Source organism: Calypte anna, chromosome 1, assembly GCF_003957555.1.
Source record: "Calypte anna isolate BGI_N300 chromosome 1, bCalAnn1_v1.p, whole genome shotgun sequence".
NCBI lineage: Eukaryota > Metazoa > Chordata > Aves > Apodiformes > Trochilidae > Calypte > Calypte anna.
In genome coordinates, this window is record NC_044244.1 from 135,514,709 (window position 1) to 135,537,636 (window position 22,928).

At 39.8% G+C, this 22,928-nt stretch overlaps 1 protein-coding gene and 1 long non-coding RNA gene across 7 annotated transcripts; one reads left to right on the forward strand and one right to left on the reverse strand.

The window, feature by feature from the left end:
• Window positions 1–2,503: 2,503 nt before the first annotated feature.
• On the reverse strand, window positions 2,504–4,008 carry LOC115600461. Its single transcript, XR_003988988.1, has 3 exons — window positions 3,908–4,008; window positions 3,542–3,652; window positions 2,504–2,766 (listed from the first exon to the last, which is right to left on the reverse strand). It is a non-coding gene; the product is annotated as an uncharacterized LOC115600461 (long non-coding RNA).
• LOC103532363 (interleukin-1 receptor type 1) lies at window positions 3,968–22,015 on the forward strand. Of its 6 annotated transcripts, XM_030469490.1 has the most exons (13): window positions 4,315–4,385; window positions 5,234–5,307; window positions 5,721–5,906; window positions 7,512–7,581; window positions 10,126–10,369; window positions 10,893–11,079; window positions 12,023–12,185; window positions 14,134–14,199; window positions 14,764–14,884; window positions 17,530–17,678; window positions 17,977–18,120; window positions 20,915–21,076; window positions 21,568–22,015. In XM_030469490.1, the coding sequence occupies exons 3-13, from the start codon at window positions 5,859–5,861 to the stop codon at window positions 21,957–21,959; spliced, it is 1,746 nt and encodes a 581-aa protein (XP_030325350.1). In that variant the 5' UTR covers window positions 4,315–4,385; window positions 5,234–5,307; window positions 5,721–5,858; the 3' UTR covers window positions 21,960–22,015. The 6 variants fall into 6 exon arrangements, with proteins under 6 accessions (XP_030325351.1, XP_030325349.1, XP_030325353.1 ...); XM_030469489.1 differs by lacking the exon at window positions 5,234–5,307 and having other exon boundaries at window positions 4,294–4,385; XM_030469493.1 differs by lacking the exon at window positions 5,234–5,307 and having other exon boundaries at window positions 4,294–4,385; window positions 10,126–10,243.
• The last annotated feature ends 913 nt before the right edge of the window (window positions 22,016–22,928 follow it).

The following is a 22,928-nucleotide window of genomic DNA, read 5'->3' on the forward strand; positions in this document are numbered from 1 at the left end:
GCCTGTGTCTGCCCATCCATGCTCATGCAACCAGTTTCTCCAGGAGAATGCTGAAGGAAACCATGTTGAAGGCTTCACTAAACTCTAGGTAGACAACAGCCACAGCCTTTCCCTCACCCATTAAGTGGGTCACCTTGTCACAGAAGGAGATCAGGTTAGTCAAGCAGGACATACCTTCAATATGAAGGCAATGGCTGATCCCCTGGAGAGTCCCCTCCTTCACTCCTGCCACTCCTTGCTCTTCCCTTTCTGAGCATCTGCTGCTATCTTTCATGATCTGGCTTCCCAGCCAGCCTCGTAATTCTGGTTTTGCAATATAACTCATCTTTCTCTGATCTGCCATGATAATTGTTTACCAAGATGAAGAAGATAAGAATATTGAAACAAATCAACAGACTAATGCTCCGTAACTGAACACTGCAACATTACTTTTATGTCTTCCATTTCCAGTTTTCCACTCCTGTTTAACCTTACTGAATCAAAAGTTTGTGCGTACCCTGCAGCTTACAGTTTGATCATTCTTGAATATTTTATTCTCAATAGAAAATTTACTGCTTTCCATTTGTATAATATACACATTTAATAAAAATACTGCAGAATGATTTATTTGCAGAAAAGCTTGTCTATTCCAAATGTTTTAGAAGGTCCTTGTAGGAGAAAGTAAATTGTTTGGAAGCATAAAACAAATGAAACAGTTTCTTTGGAGGGGAAGGGGACAGATTTAGCCATGAAAAGTGTGCCTGGCTTTCCTACTAGAAACCTCCAGAAAATACAAATTACTTCCTGTGCTCTACAGGTGAAGAATTTGTAATTGCAAAGTGTTTGATTACCACACTTACAAGTCCTGAAAAGTTCTTCTAAGATGGATGTCTGAAAGATGAAAATGCTAAGCTAGTTTCTCAATGCTAAAACTAGGAATGCTCAGTAAAACGGAAGTATACGTCCTCAGCACTGCAAGCACATTTAGATGGCCTTGACATTTCTATTTCATTTCTAGTATTCTGATTTGACATGATAGCAAACCAGCCTGTTTTATGCAGATTTAACCATCTAACTACCTGCAATTACATTTCTTGATATTTTCTCTTGTAGCTTTAAAAGTTTTGTACGTACAACATTCTTAATGTCTTTGTCTAAGTTATCTTGCGAAACAAAGCTTAAAGTAGAAATCACAGAAAAATATACATAAAGGGCTTTCAAATTCTGTTAGGGTTTTTTTTTTTTTTGCTCTGTTTGGTTTCAGACAAAAAAGATACACGATGAATACATATCGCAGCCAAAATCAGAAGATAAGATGGTGGCTGCAAACCACACAGATATGCCCTAAATGTACTTCCGGATGTCTTGGAGACACGATGTGACTGTAGTCTCTTTTCATGTAGAAGGGATGATTTACCAGAGCAGGTAAGACTCTGATTGCTAATTTCCTTTACAGAAGTAGCATTTACATTAGCTTGTCATTGTAACTTGTCCTTAAAAAAAAAAATCAGGACAGGTGCTCCCTTGATTTTTGCAAGTTAAGTCAGTCGGTGGGGAGGATCTGGTGTCCACATGATGCATGTTCATAGAATCATAGAACTGTCAGGTTGGAAGAAACCTCAAGGATGACCTAACTAACTCAGAATAGAAACCCTAACTTACTGCTGTCAGGTACTGTTGACAGCATGCTCAAGGGGGTGGAGATTGTCTTCCACCTTTAGGCTCTTCTGAAAGGAATCTGCTTTATAGGCTTCAGGATTGTTTAGTGATACAAAATGCAGGGGATAGGGCTGAGATGGAGATCAGCTTTAAAGCACTCTGCCAATCCAAAAAACTATGAAGCAACATGTGTATTTTTGAAGGAGATGAATATATGAGAAAAAATAAAGTTGGTAATATAATAAATTGGGGATAACAAGTTATCTTGAAAGGGGGAACAAAACTACTGGAAGATGCAGAAAAACAAAAGGCTCATGGTAATGAAAGGCAATGGTCTAAATTCATCCCAGGCAGCTTCTACCCCATCCCTACCTAAGGGAATGGTCCCACTCTGCTTTCCTTCTATACATAACTCAAAAGCATTGGATTATTTATTGCAGGTAATACTGTCCCTTCACTTGTTATATAAAGTTTATCAAATAAGTAAAATAGATGTATGTGGTCCCCTGATGGAAAAAGGTCTTCATAGTGATATCTTAAGCAAACACATTTTGGAAAACTGCAATGTACCAAAGTGTCCTTAAGTCCAGCCTCTTCATTTGCACAGGAGTAGCCTTCTTTGAACACCTCCTCAGATAAGGAAATATAACCCATGTCATGATCACTGCTCTGCTGCAATCCACTTTCAAAGATGGCACTGATGAGTTGTGTTACAGCCTTCCCTGTGCTAATGAAAACAAAGCAGGTAAATCCCACTGCACAGTTCTGAGCAGGACAATGATTATAAAACTCTTTGCTCAGGATCACCTTCATTGGTCTGCTTTGAAGTGCTCCCAGCGACCACATCAAATGTTCGAGCAGACTGGGGTCAATGTCTTCTTTCCTCAGACAAGCCACTTCTCTGCTCTTCTATGCATTTTTTGTTTTGTGATGCCTTATTCTTCATATTTTGTTCTCTCATGAAATGCAGTAATTTCAGTTTATATTCCTTCTGCTTTCCTGAAGTCACTGAACAGCTGATTGATCAAATAGTTCTCATTTCATTTGTTCATGTTGGTGATGTTTTTGCAGCACTGTCTTTTACACCAGAGACATTTTTTTCACTACTAATGACATTACAATGAAGATCTGAGGAAAAAACCAAAAAAATTTCATTCAGTTGAACCTGTGGTGTTTACGTCTCAGAAAGAATTATTCAAAAATTACAGTTTTATAAAAAATAGAAAAACTTAGTAGACTGATAATTAGATTTAAACTCATAGATGTTTGTTGGTGGTGCAAAATAACAATAAAGAAACTGGAAAGAAAAGTTCCAGAAAGTAGAACACAAGATGTAGCAGAGATAGAATGAAAAAAACAGGGTGGAAGGAGTCAGACATATCTAGATTATTCTCTATTTTTTTTTTTTTGCAGAATACTTGTAATTTGTTTAGAAATGTGTTTATGATGCTTTTTAACAATAATGAGAACATCTACCTCAGTAATTCTAAAATGTAATTCTAAAAGGGGAACCTAAAAGCGGGTTTTCAGTATGGTCTTTTACCTTACTATTTTAATACTTAGTCAACAAATTAAGTGACAATTCAGCCTTAAAGATGTCCATATCCAACTCTGTGTTCACCATGCTACATTTGAAAAACATCTGCTTTGAAGAACGCTGACTCCAGCAATGATGTGCAAGTGAATCAGAGAACTAGAAAATAGTGAACATAGTGTTCCTAGAACAGCCACAAGCTAAGCAATCACTAAAAAAAATTGTCGATTTGTCGGCATAAATTTAGGGGCTAAATGGGATTAAACTGTTATGTCCGAGCTTCAGAGCCAAACATCTGATGAACGTGCTGCTTGGGGGATTTAGACCAGGCTGTCAAAATAGCCTGTTGAAGAAGAAGCCAAGTGTTACCAAGTGCCGATGTCCCTGAGATGCTGCTGCCAACTGGCTCCGTGGCCTTGAGGAGGAGGGGAGGATCTTTCTCCTCCAGTCTTCTCATTTCGGGGAAATCCGCAGCTGCCCCTAAGTGAGAAAGAGCAAACAAATAAACAAAAACACCGCCACCATCAACAAAAAACAACAAAGCAAAATAAAAACCGAACAAAACAAACAAAAAACCAAACCAACCAAAGAAAAACACACACACACAAAAAAACCCAACAAAACCCAAGCACACACACACACACAACCCAAAAAAACCCCCAAACAAACAAATTTTTAAAAAAACTTCAAACCAACCAATCCCCAAAACAGAGGAAAAAAGCCCAGCTCCATCACCTCGTCAATTGCAATCCTTCCTTGCAGGATTTCCTGCTGGCTCCCCCCGCGCCTGCCCGGGGCGGAGGCAGAGCCATGACCGCGGCAGCCAAGGGCGGGGGATGGCGGCGGGAACTAAGCGGCGGTGGAAGTAAGGCAGCCGCCTCACCCCGCTCCCCTGCCCGCCTCCTCTTACAGAAAGCGGCTCTTTACTCACACGGCTTCTTTCTCTTTGCTTGGCTTTAACCAGCATCCACCTGCCCCCGCCGGGACACCTGCCGCCCTGCGCACCCTGCTCCCGGTACTGACCCAGTACCACCTTCCTCGCCGCTGGGGAGGGAAGCAGCAGCCGGGGGTGTCTAAGCCCTCCGGGGCTGGCGGTGGGACAAGGGTTGTCCGGGCTTTTCGTGGAGACTGCAGCGGGGGTTACGCCCGCTTCCATCCACCCCCTCACAGCCTCGCCGGGCCGGGCCGGACCGGACCAGGAGCCGCGGATCAGGTAGGCAGCAGCGGGGATTTCCCCTGGGTGCTGGCCCGTCCAGAGGAACTCCGTTCCCCTCAGCGCCGGGCGGGAGCCCGTGAAGGGGAGGTCGGGGCAGCCCCTGCGGCTGTTTGGAGGCGGGAGCAGCCGGTGAGGGTCGGGGGCACCTTTCGTGTCCCGATAGCCGGGGGTGGCCGGAGGCGGCAGCGGGAAGGGGTCAGGAATAGCGGGGGAGGCTTTGCTCCCCCGGGCACGAAAGCATCGGTCAGTGTGGGAAAATCCGTAGGGATGCGGTGATAGTCGTGGGGTTTTTTTCCCCCCCTATGTCCCGCTTCTGGTGCTGTGAGGTGGCTCAGCCCGAGGGGGTGTCTCCTGGGGGAACGGAGGGCTGGGGGCAGTTTCGGAACGGGAGTTCCTAAAGGACAGAAAGTTGGAAGAGGTCAGCATGTCCCTCTGCCCGCCGGCTCGGTTGCTGAGAGGAGGCGTGAGAACACCTTGCCTTTGGAGTTAAATCTTGGACCCTCTGGTTCGATTGGTCCCCCTGCGAGCCACCGGCACCTGTAACCCTGCACAGGGTTCCTCAGCGCACCCGGCAACACGTTTCTTGCGTCCCCAAGGGGATGCAGAGCCTTTCAAATCAGTGCTTCCAGAAATAGGCAAGAGTTTACGTGAAGAAGATTGAAAAATCATTCTCTGCTGTGCCTGGTGGGGGATGTCAGGCACTCCGAGAAAAGTGGCTGTCGAGGTAGTCACAGTAATGTAACTGCATCTCAGTGCAGGGGCTAATGCAGACCTTCAGCATCAGTTAGATAGGTATGCTTCAGCACCAGAGGAATATCTGTATTTATTGTAATTATTTTTCCTAGATCAAAAATGAGATGCTCTATTAAGCTATCTTGAAGAGGCATGGCATAGTTTGCAGTTAATAGAAGTATTTAAGGTAGTATGAATATATATATATATTTTGGGATTTAAAATGTTCGTGGGCTTATGTACAAGAAACGGTGTGATACTGACTTTGTGTCAGTTCTCTCAATTCTAACAACCAGACTGTTGCATGTTTTAATCTGTGTTTTTGAGTGAGATGTTGAAAGAAAAAGTGCCACAGGTGTGCAGAAATTAGTGAAAGCCATGATACTTCAAAGTTCTGATTAGAATGTTTTTTTATTGAGTAGATAAACTTTGAAAGTACTAGAGAACAGAAGACAAGGTGGATTTACCAATTTAATGGGAACTATGCTTTACTATGTGCCATCATGGCTGCTGTAATTATAATTCAGGTGTGTGTATGCCTGTATTTTTCTTTATTTTTGTTTTTTTTTCTCTTAAATCAATACACGTTTTTCATTTCAGGGTGAAACATTATGGACATGGCTTCAGATACATGGAATTTTTTTCTCCTCTGGAAAACTTGGGCAAAGATAACTCCATGAATTCTGTCCTGAGTGGTAAAGCTCCACAGGTCAATTGCAGCCTCAAGATGTGGACAAAATGACTGGGAAAAGGGAGAAATTCAGCTGTTTATCATGGCGGAATGCGGTAGGAAAAATATTTGCACTTCAGTCGACAGTTATACATTTTTTATTTTCATCATGAATTATGTGAATTCGTGCACAGAGCAGAACCTAATTTTGCTGTTGGGTATTACCTTCCACAGAAATGGAAGTTTTTTCATTGTGAAAAGTCAGACACAAAGAATCTCAGAGCAGTTTATGCAAATGGTTTTACGCAAGGTTATATATATATTTTCAGGTCTTTTATGTTGGCCAAAGGGCAAGTCATATATTTAAATAGATAGAAAGAACATTGAATTTATAGAAATGCAGGATTCTTGAAGACGTTTCTTCAGAACATGACAAAATGGTACTGCTGCATCTACTGAATCTGCCGACAGGGGGAAAACTGAGACACCATGTGTGAGACAGATGAGTAGAGATAATGAAAAAAACTAGTGATTCAGAGAAGTCATAAAGACAATATCTGGTCACAAGTTATTATTTTAAAATTTATAATAATTACAAACTTGAAATGATTTCCATGAAAATATTTTCATCTTCTTTAAAATTGAAAACTAGATATTTTAAGAGTTGTTGTGATCATGGTTACTTAAGGATGTTACAGCTTTTCCATTAAAGTACATAAACCCCCTCTGGTGATTTTATAGTTTTGTACATTTGTTTTGATGCAGAGCATTCTTGGCAGGGACTCATTCCTTCTCTCCCTAGCTAGGCAAGCAAAGACCTGTCTGGTAATTTGAACTGAAATTTTCAAAGAGGGAGGAGGGAAGAGAAGGAGAAGAGGGAAGAAAGCAGGCACTGCAAGGAACGGTGTGAATGACTCAATGTGTGCCACGCTGCTGAGTCAGTTTGGTGAAGTAAGACACAGCAGCCAGAAGTGTTGGCTATTGTAGAAATGGGTGATCAGCTGAAGACTCTTCACAGCAGTATGATGCTCTCCTTACACTTCAGTTGCCTTTCTCCTTTCACAGTGTTGTAAAATCTGTCACAGGCTGAATAGAAAAAAAAGCAGTAAAGCAAGTTAAGAAAAAACTTCTCAGAGGCACACAACTAAGAGATCCTTCTCTAAACACATTAGAGATAATAAGCTACTCAGTAGTACTCGAAGAGCAAATAGGTTGTTAGAAATTATTATGGGGAAAAAAAACCAGAAAAAAATCCTTGTTTTAGTTTATAAATCTGTAGTGCATTTATCCTTTGAAGACTATGCAAGTTATGTTATGTTCTCCCCTCTCCACCTCAAGACAGGCTATATCATAACTGGAGACAGTGCAGAAAAGGGTGGTAAAGATGGCCAGAAATATGAAATTGGATTCCATCTAAGGAACAGTTAGAGAACTAAGACAGTATCTTGGGCAAGGCAAGATCTGGGGGAGAGTGTGCTATTGATGTAAACCATCCTGGGTGCTTGACAGGCTGAGTAAGAATGTTCACTTTTTTTTTTTTAATCTGGTATGGTAAGCTGTCAGGTAAAGCAAGCTCATAAAAAAAGCCAAAGGCAATTCCTATATTTCACATATCCTATATTAAATGTATAATTCCTGTATAAACTGTGTAATGCAAACATTGACTTTAACTTGTGTAAATTGGGAACCACTAATTGTAGGTTTTCTTTCCATTTATGCAGGGAAACATGGCAGCAATAACATTTTTTTCCTGTACTATTACAACAGTGTTTCTGTTGTTAATTATTGCAGGTAAGTTTATAGATGGCTATGGAAGGTTCTGTTCTGAAATTTATTTTTTCACACAAGTAATACCGATTTTCCATGGAAATGACTGTAAAAGTCAAATGTCCATGCTAGTGAGTTCTTTTAAACAGTCCTAAAAGCAGGAACCTAGAAAACAGATTATGAATGTTGCAGAATCATTTAGGTTGAAAAGGTACTCTTGAGATCATCTGGTCCAACCTCCCTGAGGTTGCCATGAGGGAGCAGTGCTGACTCGTGGTCACTTTGTTGTACACCAAGATCCCAGTGTTCTTCTCTCCAGAGTTTCTTTCCAGTTGAATGGTCTCCAGTATATGCTGGTGCCTGGTGTTGTTCCTCACCAGATGCAGGACTTTGAGTTTCTCTTTGTTGAAGTTCATGAGGTTCATGAAGTTCATGAGGTCAACCCCCTTCTCCAGCCTGTGGAGGTCCATCTAAATGGCAACATGATTCTCCCATGTATAAACTGATGAAATGAGTTGTAGTTTTAACTTTAGAGAATGTGTCCTTAGGATTTTTTTTCATATTGGAAAATATAACTATTTGAGAATAATGTAACATTTTGGCAAAATTTCAGTTGTAACTGCTTGTTTCTGCCCTTCAGCTGTCAACCAACAATCTAGTTCATGCTTGAAAGATTTCAGATGATTCAAATGAGCTGTAGGCATAATCTTTTCGTTTCACCTGCAATCTTGCAGCAGTACCAGTCTTTTAAAAGACAAACTCAATCAATTTCAGTTTTTTTAATTTTGAGCAAAACACGTGGTTGGAAATGGTTTGTGTTTGACATGGGGTTATTTTCCCCGTGGATGGAAAAGCATGAAGGTTCACCAAAGCAATTGGATAGTCTGGTGGTTTTTTGTTGTTGTTGTTGTTGTTTTTTTTGGGGTTTTTTTGTTTGTTTTGTTTTGGGTTTTTTTGTGTTTTTTTTTCTAAGTAAGTAATCATATGAAAAGACATTCAGATCAATACAGTGTTTTGGTGAGTAATTTGGAAAAGATTGATCAGAAAGTAGTGGGAACTGTGGATGATACAAAGTTATCGCTGTTGCTTAAAACTAATGCTAACCATGGAGAGAATATCTGCATTTTGAATGGTTCAGTGATAGAATGTCAGTAAGTAAAATAAAGTGGATTTTTAGGGACATGGAAGGGTCATACACATATAGCAGAAACAAACATATATTGCATGTGTGTGTTATGAACATTAAGTTAATTAATAGCCACTTGTTAAGAATGCTACTTTGACATCTCTGGATGCTTTCCAAAAGCTTTAGCTCTGTTGTCAGTGGTGATCAAAAAAGCAGACTTTCCAGGAAGGGAGCAGAGCAGAAATCAGAAAGCTTGATTAACCTCTTCTGTAACACCATGATGAATGTGAATCAAGTGAACTCTGTGGTTCTGGTCATTCCATCCCAGAAAATAAGAAAAGATAGGGAGATGAGTGACAGTGTTGTCAGGTATGGCATGGCTTCCATGTGGGAGGTCATTTAATGAATAAGGTAAAGAAAAGAGATGTCTGACAAGATGTGATTGAGGTCTATAAAATGGTGCATACTGTAGAGCAGGCAGAGGAGGAAATTTTCACTTTGGCATTTCTTGTCACAAGAAGTACATGATACCTAGAGAAATTAAAAAAGCCAATGAATGGTTTTTTTGTGGAGAAAATGGGAGAAAAGCAAGGGTCCTAAAGCAAAGTGTTACTGTACTTGTTATGTCCTACTCTCTTTCCTCAGCCATTTTCCACAGGTTGTTATCAGAGACAGGGTTTTGGGCTAGACAGACACTTGAAAAACTCTGCATCGTTCTTCTTATATACTAATGAAATTAGGAATTTTAGATAAAAAGAATACTGACTCTGAATACCAAGGTCACATTCCTTAGTTGGTGCCTTTTTTGTCATACTGACAAAAAAACCCATAAAAATCTCATGGTGTTGCTCTTTTCTCATTGGGTCCAGGGTAAAGGAAATACTTACTGGTAAGTGCTTGCAATAATTCCTCTCTAAATGCTCATAAAGTGAAGAGTTAGTTGAAATTTCCATAGCAAACTTAGTATTTGTGCAACAGCGACTTTAGCTTCAGTGTCCTCTTAGGACATCTGGGTACTGAAAACATCATCTGTCTTTAAGATTTATTTTGATCACAGTTAAGTTAAGAAATAAAAATGTTACAAGTGAAGTTTGTGTGTATATGTGTGAGTGTGCATGCACATGAAACAGACTGGAGAAATGCAAGTGCTCTAGTAATTTGCATCTGAACCAAAACATGCAAATGACAATCTGCTGCAAATGAAGAGGTTCTGCTGAGTGTAAAGTTTGCATTCAAAAACCATTTCATTTCAGTGGTGTAACTATATTTGTGCATCAGTGAGCACTCTCAGCTGTAAAAATAAGGGATTTTAATTGCATTTTTAGTAGCTTACAAATGGATGTGATAACTTCAGTGAACTTTGTAAATGAAATTAAAAAATGAGTTCTGGATATCATTTGAGGACATCTTTGCTATCTTTTATGTTTGTCTCTTTCTTTTAGACAAATGTGATGCCTATGATGTGATGCTGAGGCAAAGTCTTGTCCCTGCTAAGCAGCCTCTTGCTATTAAGTGTTCGCTGGAAAAGAGCTGGAAAAGTGGAGACTACAACTTAACATGGTATAAAGTTGGTAACCAGGCAGCTGTACCTAGAGACAACCTTTCTAGAATTCATCAGCAGAAGAATTTAATTTGGTTTCTCCCTGCAATGTTAGAAGATTCTGGAGATTATGAATGTGCCATAAGGTGAAAGTTAAAAATCTACACTGCAACAGAAATGAGTTGCAAAGGGAATGACTTCTAGAAAGCAAGTAGAATTTTGGGGGTAAGAGAAATACAAATGAAGAGAGGAGAGTGCGTTTACAAAAAACACCTTCAGGTTGGAGAAAGTCTGGTTTGAGGTTTTTGTTTTCCTAGTAGGCAAAAGTAAATCTGCTAGAGAAACTGTAAACTTCTCATCCTCTCTTCTCTGAAAAGAATACCTGTAGTGTAACAAGGCAACCAGGTGCCACTAATTGCCAGGGACTGAGCATGAGCTTGTGTCAAGCCCACCTGTGCCCAATTAGGGCAGGCCCCCACTGCGCATGAGCAGGACCAGGGGGCCAATAAAAGGGGGCACCTGGTTGCCTTGTTACACTACAAATACCATATATTTTTGAGTTTGAAAACAACCCAAATAGCTTAATTTTATTATTATTATATTAATTATATAACATTAGTTGAAAGATACATAAGAAGTATTATATAATACCAGTTATATTACTTGCAGGAATTCGACAAGCAGCAGGAAAATGTATACAAAAGTAACTGTTTTTGAGAGGACTGATGCTTTATGCTTAAATGAAAAATTTGCTGTGGAGGAGGTGATATTCACATTATCATCTGCGAAGGTTGTGTGTCCGCATTTGGATTTTTTCAGGACTGAGAAGAATATTCAGCCTGTTCATTGGTATAAGGTAAGAATGCAGTGTTTTGTACTTTTAAAACTGTCCATTATTTAAAATACAAATCACTGATGTCCGTGAATTTTAAGAGGAAAAAAAAAACCAAACTAAGTGTTTATTTTAAGTGGAAGGAAATGGTTTTAAAACAAATTGGGAGAGGGTTAAGACTTTTTCACAGGTGTAAACAAAGGGTTTTTCTGGTTAACCGGGTAGGAATTCAGCTTAGGAGACCCTGACCCACGTCTCCACCAGGTGGTGCCCTTCCTCCTGGCAGCGAAACGCGCACCCGTGGGTTCCGTGGGGAGAGGTGCGGAGCCATTGCCTGCTCAGTGCTGTTCTGTTCAGTAATATTCTGCATTGTTCACACTTGTTTAATGGCTCTGCTGAGAGATTGTAGTAAGTTCTGCAGCATTCCTGCCCCATGCCTGTGCATGTCTGCCTGGTACCAGGAGAGTTTAAATAGTTAAAAAAAAAAAAATTATCATGTGATTCTGCATTAATGAACGCTTTTACAAATTCAGGAACTTGCTTTCACTTACTTCTCTAAAACTCGAAGTGGTTTTCTAAAGAAAATCAACTGTGGAGTATCTTTGAATTAAAAACGCAGAGCCAAAATGATATTTATTAAATATTAAATAACATTAAATAATTAAATAATAAATATAATATACAATACTATAATAATATAATACAATAATATAATTGTATTATATAATAACATAATACAATAATATAATATAATACAATAATATAATAATAAATAATTAATCATGTTAAATAATATTATCTTTATTAAAATATTTTTGGTCTTTATTAAATATTTTTAGTTTTTAAAGTGTTTTGCCTTGCTCAGGCTCTGCAAGGCATCCATCCTTATGCTGTGGCCATTTGAAAGTTCAGATTGTGTTGAGGAGAGAAACCCCATGAATTAACAGAGTTCTTTACATACCTTTAGGACTGCCAGCCCCTGAAAGGGGAAAGATTTGCCTTCTCAAACAACGATCTTATAATTTTTAATGTGACTGTACATGATAGAGGAAACTATACATGCAGAACAACGTATACCTACAATGGAAAGCAATTTAACATTTCACGAGACATTAAGCTTACTGTAGAAGGTAAGCAGATAATTTCACTGTGCTTGCGTTGATAACAATGACTTAGTTTTTTTTTTTTTCCAAGTTTCTAAAGACTAAACCTAGGAGACCAAATTTGTGGATAGATACGCTCAGGGCTACTAGTTTTGACATAAATATGAGAGAAAGAAATGCTGGCAAAGGGCTTACATTAATTTGTCATAGTCAATGTGTTGAAGATCCATTCTGAATTGAAAGCTGCAGTCTGTCAAAGCTTTGCTGCCCCAACCAGCTGCCAAGGTCCCTTACAGGTGCCCTGCAAGGCTTGGTGGGCACAATGCTTTCTGCTGTAGCTGCACCCTCTGTCCTGCCTGTCTTCTCTCTCTTTTGTATTATCCTCTTGCTGCAAGAACAATGTACTAAACCAGCCCAAATTGTCACAGTATCTTGACTCTGTGTGCCCCATCTATTTCCTTGAAATTGTTGTCTCTTCTGTTTTTGGTTTTAAGCTCCTCAGCACGAGAACTGCTGATCTCTGGATGTTGTGTGTCTATCAGGTGGACCCTGATCTATGTTGGGGGACCACCAGCACAACAGCAAAAAAAAACTATAAAAGAAGGCCTAGCTGTAAAATGTGAACTCCATTGCTATCACAGCATTATGAGATTGATATTGGATCACTAAAAAGGCTGTGCTGTATCAAGGTATGAAGTACCTATGCTGTTCTTGCTGTCTTACTGATGAAAGACAGTTTCAGGTTTACTAATAATAGATTGCATTACTATTTAATTGACTTTTTTTTTTTGCATGCTTTCCTGTTCTGTGTATGTGTATGCCCACATATGTATGTACATGTGTATATACATGATACGAATATATAACATACGCTATGTCATATATATATGTTATGGATAAACAAAATGTGAGGAACATAAGGTCAGATCAGATTAGCCTGGTCTTAAAATCTGTCCCTGGAAAGTCTCTTTCAATATCATTTCAGCTTCCAGTACTCGGTAGAAGCAAAATCACATTACTCCTTTGCTGTAACTTTTGGAAGGCAGCTTAGTTGTTTTTGAAGACTCCAGCTGAGCTGCTCTACACTAAAAAGGGTGATTTGAGGGCCAAGAAATAGTGCAGCCCCATTTTCAGAAGGAGAAAGATATATCTGGGGTAGTCCAGGAGCTTCGCTAGAGGACTCAGATGAGATGCTTTGTGAGTCCTTTTTGTTAATTTGTGCTTTTGGAGAAGTTACCTTGAACTTTAAATATCTGATTAGGAATGTTCTAAAATGTCCTACAGCTACCTGAGACAGCTGGAAATGATATGTGTGTTCAGTAAGGGGACCTCCAGTTTAGGGTTCTTTTAGGCATAATGAGATATTTTAAATATAGATATCTAGATATCCATCTGTTGATTACTCTGGAGAAGAATAAGATTTCCAAAGTGTCATATATGTAGCCCTCCTATAAACATCTCAAGGGAGCCACTGTTGTAGTTCTGTATAGCCAGTGCTGTGGGAAGAATAGTAAGGCCTTTAAATGGAGTACAGAAATTAAATTTTCCCTTTAGTAAATGTCTGAAATAGATGAATTTCACTCTGAAGTCTTCAGCTCCAGTTTGTATCTGTGAGTGCTGGGTGACAGGCTATCCAGATTGTAGAAGAGTAATACTGTAGACGTTTACAGACCCCCTTCTCAGCACCTGTGTGTGCAGTTTTACAGGTTTTTTAATGCCATGGAACAGTCAGACCACCATGAGTGTGTGAACATTGTTGGTACTACATTTTGGAAGAGGTGGGGCTTAGCATCAAGTCAGAAGTAATGACTATCAGAGATACAGTAATTGCAGTATTGAGTGATGTCTGTTACAAAATTGCTGACAACCTTGTCTAGAGGACAGAAGGTTTTTAGGTTGTACTTGGGTTATAAAGTGTAGAGAAGGCTACAGCTGCCCCAGGTTTTCTAAAAAGAGCTTTCTTTCTTTTGGTTAGTGAGCCCACCAAATAAGCCCCCTGAAATATCTCATCCAAGAAACAATTCAATTGAAGTGGAACTTGGTAAGTAGTTTTTTTTATGTTAGAAAATATGATTTTTATATCCTAGTGAAAAATTGTGCTCTATTCTGTAGTGTTTTGGGTTTGTTTGTTTTGGTTTTGGTTTTTTTTTTGACAAAAACTAATTAAGCAATGAGCTCAGTTTTTCTATGTCTGTCTCCTGAAGAAGGAGTGTTTGGGGGTGAGAGGGAAAGAAACAAGGCATGTTGCTTTCAAAGTCCTTGAAAACCTATATGGAAGTTTCTTGGATGTGAAAAAAATTGTAGGGAACCCAAGTGATTCTTTGTCACATCTTTTGCTTCCCATCACTGTGAAAGATGTGCTAAGAACAGATCCATCTTTGAATCTGCAGGGAAAATGATCTTCCTGGATTAGCCTCTTTTACTCTACCAGTCTCTTTCTGAACCTGCAGATCACTGAGTATATAGACCTTAGGTTAAAGTAACTTTCCTGAAAGGGTGTGGGACCATCCTTAGCTGGTTTGTGTGGGGGGGCTGTGAACAGAACTGTACAGACCTTAACTAGAGTATGGAAATTAACTTTTCATTTTGTAACACAATTTTGTAGGATCAAAGGTTACAGTGGATTGCAATACAACAGGTGCTGAAGGGTATGAGGTGTTTTGGACAGGCAACGGTGTGTATGTTGATGTATTTTTCATGAGCAGAATTTTTGCAAGTCCTTATGAGTAAGTATATTTTCAGATCAGCAAATAGTTTGTTGACAACCAAAGTGGAACTTTAACCCTTTCACACTATTTATTATTTAGTGTAATTTTTCACTTGTTTAATTAGCTTTTTTTTTTTTGAAAACTCTTATGCTTGCTTCTTCCAGTTCACTTTCTGCTTTGAAGTAGAAACTTGAAACCTAGTCATCACATAGATGTCACGTGTGATTATGCTCTTTTTGGTCACTGCAAAAATTTGTCTTAATTTCCAACCTTGGGAGAAGGTGTTTTGTAGACTTAAAGTTTCATAATTGTAAGGCAGTTTCTATGGAGCAGGCTCTGGCCTGGCAGAGACCTCTTTCCTTTGGATCAAGCATGTCCAGGCATACAATCTTCAGTCTGTCTCTTTCCTCTTTGTTCTCCTTCTCATCTGCCTCTCTGAAAGTCTGCAGAACATGTGGGGAGCTGCTGGAAGACTTTGTGGAGGAAATCTGTACTGAAGCTTAGTGGGGTGAGAGGTGGTAAGGGAAACAGATTTCCAGTGGTGAGTTGGAGTTTAGGAGGAAAACAGATTTGTACTGATTAAAGTATGAAAAGGGCCTCTGGGAGATAAAGTGTGAAGCAAGTTAAATGGAGTTAGGAGAGAAGAAATTAGACCTGTCTTGAAAAGACAACTAAAATTGGAGCAGGAGGCAATCTGGGAGTTTATAAAATATGATGGGTTGGGAACTAAAACTTGTAGAATGAGAATATCTTTAAAGTAAGAATATAGTTCTAAGAAGCAAGTCATCATAAAACAAAGGAGGAAATAAAATGCTGAATTCTTCAAATGCTCATCAAGAGAAAACCATGTAAAAATTAATATATTATACTGTCATAAAGAACTGTGATGCCACAATTGGGCCATAATGCAGAGGCACATGGTCACTACATAAAAGCACTGTTACATTTTGTACTTTGTAGCACTTAAATTGTTGTCTGTGCAGTCATTAGCAGTTTGCATTAGTGATATAGATTCATTCATTCCTTGTTACAGTGTTCCAATTACTGTAATATTTTGGTCAGAAAGTTATTTTTGTGGTCCTATATATATGCCCTTTCTGATGTATTTCAAACTTTTATTTTGCATTTTAAGTGGTAACTAGAATAAGATTTCAGGAAAGAATAATTCTTGTCTAACACGACTAGCTAGTCAGTTTTGCTTTTGAGATCTCCTGCTGACAAGCTAGTAGTATCCCTCATTTTGGTGGTGGTTAACAAGTTGTTTAGTTCACATGGTGCAGCATAGTGAGCTTTTTTGTGCTCTTCTACAATGCAGGGATAACCTCTGTCTCTTAATGGTGAAGTCTGATGCTTAAGCTGGTGCAAGTCTGTTCTGAGGCTGAAGCAGCAGTTTAAACTCCACTCCCTGCACTCAAATCACACTGAGTTACACAGAGTCACAGAATGTTTAGATTGGAAGAGACCTCCAAGATCATCCAGTCCAACCTTTGACCAGCACCATAATCTAACTACTAAACCATGTCCTTAAGGACCAGGTCCAAATGCTTCTTAAATGCCTCCAGGGATGGTAACTCCACCACTGCCCTGGTCAGGCCATTCCAATGCCTGACAACTCGCTCAGTGAAAAAATGTTTCCTAACATCCAGCCTAAGCCTCCCCTGGTGCAGCTTCCATCCATTCCCTCTGGTCCTGTCACAGTTCCCTTAGTAGCAGAGGCTGTTTCCCTCCTCTCTCCAACCTCCCTTGAGGTGGCTGAAGAGAGTGATGAGGTCTCCTCTCAGCCTCTTCTTCTCCAGACCAAACACCCCCAGCTCCCTCAGCTCCTCCTCACAGGACTTGTGTGTGCTCCAGGCCCTTCATGAGCTTTGTTGCTCTTCTCTGGACACGCTCCAGCACTTCTGTGTCCCTCCTGTAGTGAGGTGCCCAGAACTGAACATAGCACTCAAGATGCAGCCTCACCAGAGCTGAGTACAGAGGGATGGTCACCTCCCTGTTCCTGCTAGCCACAGTGTTCCTAACACAAGCCAGGATGCCACTGGCCTTCTTGGCCACCTGCACACACTGCTCACTCATAATAAGTTGACTGTCAACCAACACCCCCAGGTCCCTTTCCAACTTGCAGCTCTCTAATCACACATCCCCATGTCTGTAGCTTATCAGAGTTGGTAAGAGTAGAATTGGTGTGGTCTGCTGTGGGTCACCACCTTTGTCTTCCCTGTCCCAGAGCTGCTTGCCACAAGATGACACCCTTGTACCAGGGCTCCTTTCTGTGGCATTCCACATTGTGAAATTTCTCTTTCACCAAGCACTGTGGTTTTCCAGCTACTCTTACAGTGGCTGGGAAACCCGCAACAGGGGTTTGTTTAGGTTTGTAAGGTATATATATATATATTACCTTAGCCTATAGAAAACTTATATTCCTTTAGGGAAAAACATCTCCAGATAAGATAATGTCTGGGTATTTTCCAACATCTATCCTAAATGTCAGTGAGGGACCCAACTGTTATTTTGTTTTCCTTCATACGATATAATTGCTTATCTATTCTGAAGTGTGGTTTACATTTGCAGATGAAAATAACCATTGTTGTGCTGCAGCTGTTAGTGGTGAAGCCATCCCAGAAGGGACTATGGTTTCATGGCTCTATTTGTTGCCTTTTGGACAGGGAGGAAACTTCTTATGATGGACGCCCTATGTATTCTGTGAAGCTAATAATTTCAGAAGTGAATAGTGAAGACTATGAGCAGCCATTTGTCTGTCATGCCTCAAATGCCTTTGGGCAGGTTGCATCCTATGTTATTTTAAAACACAGAGGTAAGAAATGCTATTTTTTTTTGAGGCCTGTGTTTTTCTTTAACTGCCCAAAAGTGGGTTTGATACCAAATACCCATATATCATGTTGATAGAAGACAGATGGATTACAGTTTGCCATAGGTATGCATCTGCCTGTCCATAGGGAAGGAGTCACTGTAGCACTGTATTTATTGTTGTTAAAATAACAGGTAGATGGAAGTGAAAAATATGATGCTCAAATTTGTATTACATTTGTGTAAAAGATGAGTTTTGGATAAATTCTGCATTTAAAAAAAGAATTTCTTATATTTTGGTGCAGTTCCTGATACACGAAGATGGCTGACTGGAGGGCTTGTCTCTCTGTTAATTTTAACATCGATTACTTTAATAATCTGCAAGATTTTCAAGACTGACTTGGTGCTTTGGTACCGTAATTCTGTCTGTGCTTTTGAAAGTCAGGAAGGTAGGTAAGCATGGCCAGGTATGTTAGTGTAATTAGCCTGTTGATTTTGTCATGTGCCATTAGTTCTAAGCAATAATGGGATTTTTTTAGTAGAATGTATATGTGAAATTTCCTTGAGGAATTTTCAGATATGCATAAAGATATATTGGCTTTTTTTTTTTTCCAGTCATGAGTATAAAATACAGAATCATAGCTGAGATAATAAACAGTGCACAGTATTGAAGGCAGTCTTTGTGAGAAAGGTCAAAAATAACAGCAAGTTTTCCCAAAATTAGCAAGTTGATTTTGGTGTGATTTCTTTGCAGATAGATTTATGGTCACTCTGCTGATGATCAATAGGTGTCAGCAGAGCTACATTCTGTAAACTAGCTGTTCAAAGACATGCATTAAATATTTATGTTGAAAAAACAGACTCTCACTTTCCTCAGAGGTGAAATTTGTTGGGTTTTTTTTTTTCTTTTGAAACTTCTCTCTTATATCCAACCCCTTGCTCCTAAATTCTGTCAGTTATGATGGTTACATGCCAAAGAGAAAAAATGTTGCCAGTTCTTTATTCTGTGGTTCTTATTGCTGACAATTTTTTTATTGCAGACAAATGCATTGGACAGGTGTGAAAAAAACTGTAGGAAGTGCAACATTATAGATATTTCATTTGGCAGCCCTCAGAATTCGAGTGCCTGAAGTTCCCTGTACCTTAAATTTAATGGATTATATGCACTGAAATAATTAACCTTGCTGTTAATTATCCTTGCTGTTGTCAGTGTTTTATGAGAATATAATTATAGTTTCTGCTTAAAAGTCCAGTTTTCTGAGAACACTTTAATAGACTTCTAATGAAAATAAAAAAATCAAAGAAAGTATGTTTTGTAGCTTGTTGAGCTAAACTTGTTAAATCTTGACGGGTTTGTTTTCTTCATTCCTGTTTATTTAACTCTCAAAACCCCAGCTCCCTTCCGGCCTTTTTTCCTACCTGCCTCCCTCACAGAATGATTAGGAGAAAGACTCCTCTCTTGTGGTGAGTCAGAAATGGAGTTAACAAACTCAGAAACTCAGCAACTTTTTTACCTCAGTCTTCACTGGCAAGGGCTCTGGCCACACCACCCGAGTTGCAGAGGACAAAGGCAGGGACTAGGAAAAGGAAGATATTCGTACTGTACTAGAAGAGCAGGTTCAGGGCCACCCAAATAACCTAAAAGGGCACAAGTTGATGGGACCTGATGTGATCCATCCGTGGCTTCTGAGGGAAATGGTTGATGAAGTTGCAAAGCCACTTTCAATCATATTTGAAAATTTGTGGCAGTCAGGTGAAGTTCCCACTGACTGGAAAAGGGGAAACATAACCCCCATTTTCAAAAAGGGAAGAAAGGAAGACCGAGGGAACTACAGGCCAGTCAGTCTCACCTCTGTGCCCAGCAAGATTATGGAGCAGACCCTCCTGAAGGTTCTGCTAAAGCGTGTGGAAAATGTGGAGGTGGCTGGTGGCAACCAGAATGGCTTCACCAAGGGCAAATTGTGCCTGACAAATTTGGTGGCCTTTTATGATGTCACAGCCTTGGTGGATAAGGGGAGAGCAACTGATGTCATCTCCCTGGACTTGTGCAAAGCATTTGATGCTGTCCTGCACAGCATCCTGGTGTCTAAATTGGAAAGATATGAATTTGATGGGTAGATCACTTGGTGGATAAGAAATTGGCTGGGTGATCACACTCAAAGAGTAGTGGTCAAAGGCTCCATGCCCAACTGGAGACCAGTGATATTCCTTAGGAGTCAATACTGGGGTCTGTGCCATTTCACATCTTTGTCAAGGACATGGACAGTAGAACTTAGGGCACCCTTAGCAAGTTTGTTGATGACACCAAGCTGTGTAGGGTGGCCAACACTCTGGAGGGCAGGGAAGCGATCCAGAGGGATCGTAACAGGCTTGAGGGGTGGGACTGTGCCAACATTGTGAAGTTTAATAAGGCCAAGTGCAAGGTCCTGCACCTGAGTTGGGGCAATCCTAAGCACAGATACAGTCTAGGCAGAGAATGGATTGAGTACAGTTCAGAGTGAGTAAAGGCAACGTGTGCTTGCGCCCAGAAATCCAACCATTTCCTTGATTGCATCAAAAGAATCTTGGCCATGGAGGTTGATGGAGGTGATTCTTCCCCTCTGCTTCACTGAGACCCTACCTGGAGTCCTGTGTCCAGTTCTGGGTTCCTCAACACAAGACAGAGCTGTTGGAGTGAGTCCAGGACATAAGGAAGAAATTCTTTCCTGTGGGGGTGGTGAGACACTGGCACAGGTTGCCCAGGGTGGTTATGGATGCCTCATCCCTGGAAGTGCTCAAGGCCAGGTTGGATGGGACTTTGAGGAACCTAGTCTAGTGGGAGGTGTCCCTGACCATGCAGGGAAATTGGAACTAGATGACATTTAAGGGCCCTTCCAACTGAAACCATTCTGTGATTCTGTCATAACTGTTACTGAGTTTGTTTCAGGTGAGATGATGAAGAAAGTCTTGCAGGAGGACATTTTCTTAATGTCTTGGTAGCTTTGGGGTTGGGGGCTCCTTCCTGGAGGTCCCAAGTCTTGCATCCAGCTCACTTGCTGTCACATCCATCCCCATGATGGGACAGGCTTTGTGACTGATCATCTTTCTTTTGCTTTGAAGACCATTTTAGTGCTTTGATGTTGTTCTGTCAGATCTGTGAATTAACCCTCCTTGCTATGATTAAACAGTAAAAAATGAAACCTTGCAATAAAGCCATGTTGCTAATTTTTGGTTTTTTAATATAAACATTTGTATTTGTTTTAGATGGCAAAATCTATGATGCATATGTACTATATGCAAAAAGCAGTGGAGGCAGAAGCTCCTGTCATCTGGAAACCTTTGTTCTTAGAACACTGCCTGATGTTTTAGAACAGCAATGTGGATATCATCTCTTTATATTGGGAAGGGATGATCTACCAGGAGAAGGTATGCTTTAATTAGTAGAGTTGCTAGGTTGTCTTTTTGACATCTTTTTCTCAGAAGCTTATGCGCACAATTATAAAACACCTATTAAAAAAAAAACCACAAAAAAGCTATATGTGTGTATTTTTAATGGATAATTTTGATGTCCAGTTGACACTGTTTTAATGTGTGTTTTGTTTCTTACGAAAAATTCTGTTCTGGTGTTTTGACAATCTACGCTTTCTTTTGAATGATGAACAAATGAAAATTCAGCAGCATTAATAATGTTGTTGAGGTTCTTTGAACAATGGCTGCTTCTGGCTGGAGAAAGTAGTTTTAAACTCAAATTTCATACAGTGGGTTAGGAATCATGAATGGCAGTTGGCAGATCTTAAACCCATCAGTCCTCTGAGCCGGCCACTGCTCCATCAATATGCAGTTTTAAAATTAGGAAATAGTTTACATAAGTTGTGAAGCTTCTGTCCAGGCTTTGATTGTTCCTTTATTACTTCCAGCTGTGGTCAATGTTGCAGATGAATCCCTTAAGCAGAGCAGAAGACTGATGATTATTTTGGGATCAGAAACATGTAGCTGCTCCCTGTTGCAGGACGCCTCTGAACAGCAGCTAGCAATGTACAACGCTCTCATCCGCGATGGGATTCGAGTGATTCTTATAGAAATGGATGAAATACTGGACTATACAAGCATGCCAGAATCAGTCAAGTACATTAAGCAAAAACATGGAGCTATCCAGTGGAAAGGGGACTTCTCAGAGAAATCTTGCTCTGCAAATACAGGATTCTGGAAAAGGGTGCGATATCACATGCCGTCCAAGAGAAAGATGTCTTATTCTGAAGTATCTTTGTTGCCTCTAACTTTGAACAATTCTGCACAAAAAGACAGTTAAGATACACTTATTAAAATAACACCGAGAAGGTAATTCTGATTTGTTTTGTTTGGTTTTTGTTTGTTTGTTTTTTTGTTTTTATATGAATTCTTTATATTACACAGTGAATGTATTTTTTCATTTTCTTTTCTTTCCTTTTTTTTTTTTTTAATTTAAAAAAAAATTATTTATTTTACGAAATAAAAGCCACTTATCCCTTCTACAAATTAAAACTCTATGCAACTCTGTTTCTCTTCTGGGTTCTGGATAGTGATTTATTGTGTTAGTCTCAAACAAATAAGTAAATGTTGCTGATGGTGGAACATTATTAAACAGTTGAGGCCCACATAAATGTAGTACTCACTAAAGAAGTAGCTGTGAAGTGCATTTTTAAAAGTTGAAACCACAGTTGAGAAATTAAAAATCTCTTTCTGTCGTCAGCTTTTCCCTAGTCATTCTGTTTCTCCTTTTGTTTTGTCTCTGTGATTAACTTGCTCATTACTGCAAGAATGTGCACTGTGCAGGCTTTGGGGTCCCCTCCTGAGCATCATGCCTTGTCCTTGCTTCTTGAAAGAGTTGGAGTACATGACAGTACAGGTATATTTATAAGTCCTCACGACACTGAATGTTTTCCAGCTGAACCTTTAATACAGGATGTACTCAGCAAATGCAATGGAATCCATGGCTTTTTAGACATTTGTTGAATAATTCGGTGATGTGTTGTGTATAGATTATTTTTTTTTCAATCAATCTCTTGAAATGGTCAGGAGACTGAAAATCATTCAAATAGCTTGCAAACTGGAGCTTTCTTGACTGTGCTACTACTTGAGAAACCAGAGGTTCTCATTCCGTGTCTCAACTGTTATAACTACAGGCATCGAAAGGTTGTGCTTGGGCTAAGTACCCTGGAAAGAGTGGAAAATGACCTGTTCTGAAACATTCCAACCCAGCCAGTTCTAGGATTCTATGACCAAGTGCTAATTGGCAAGA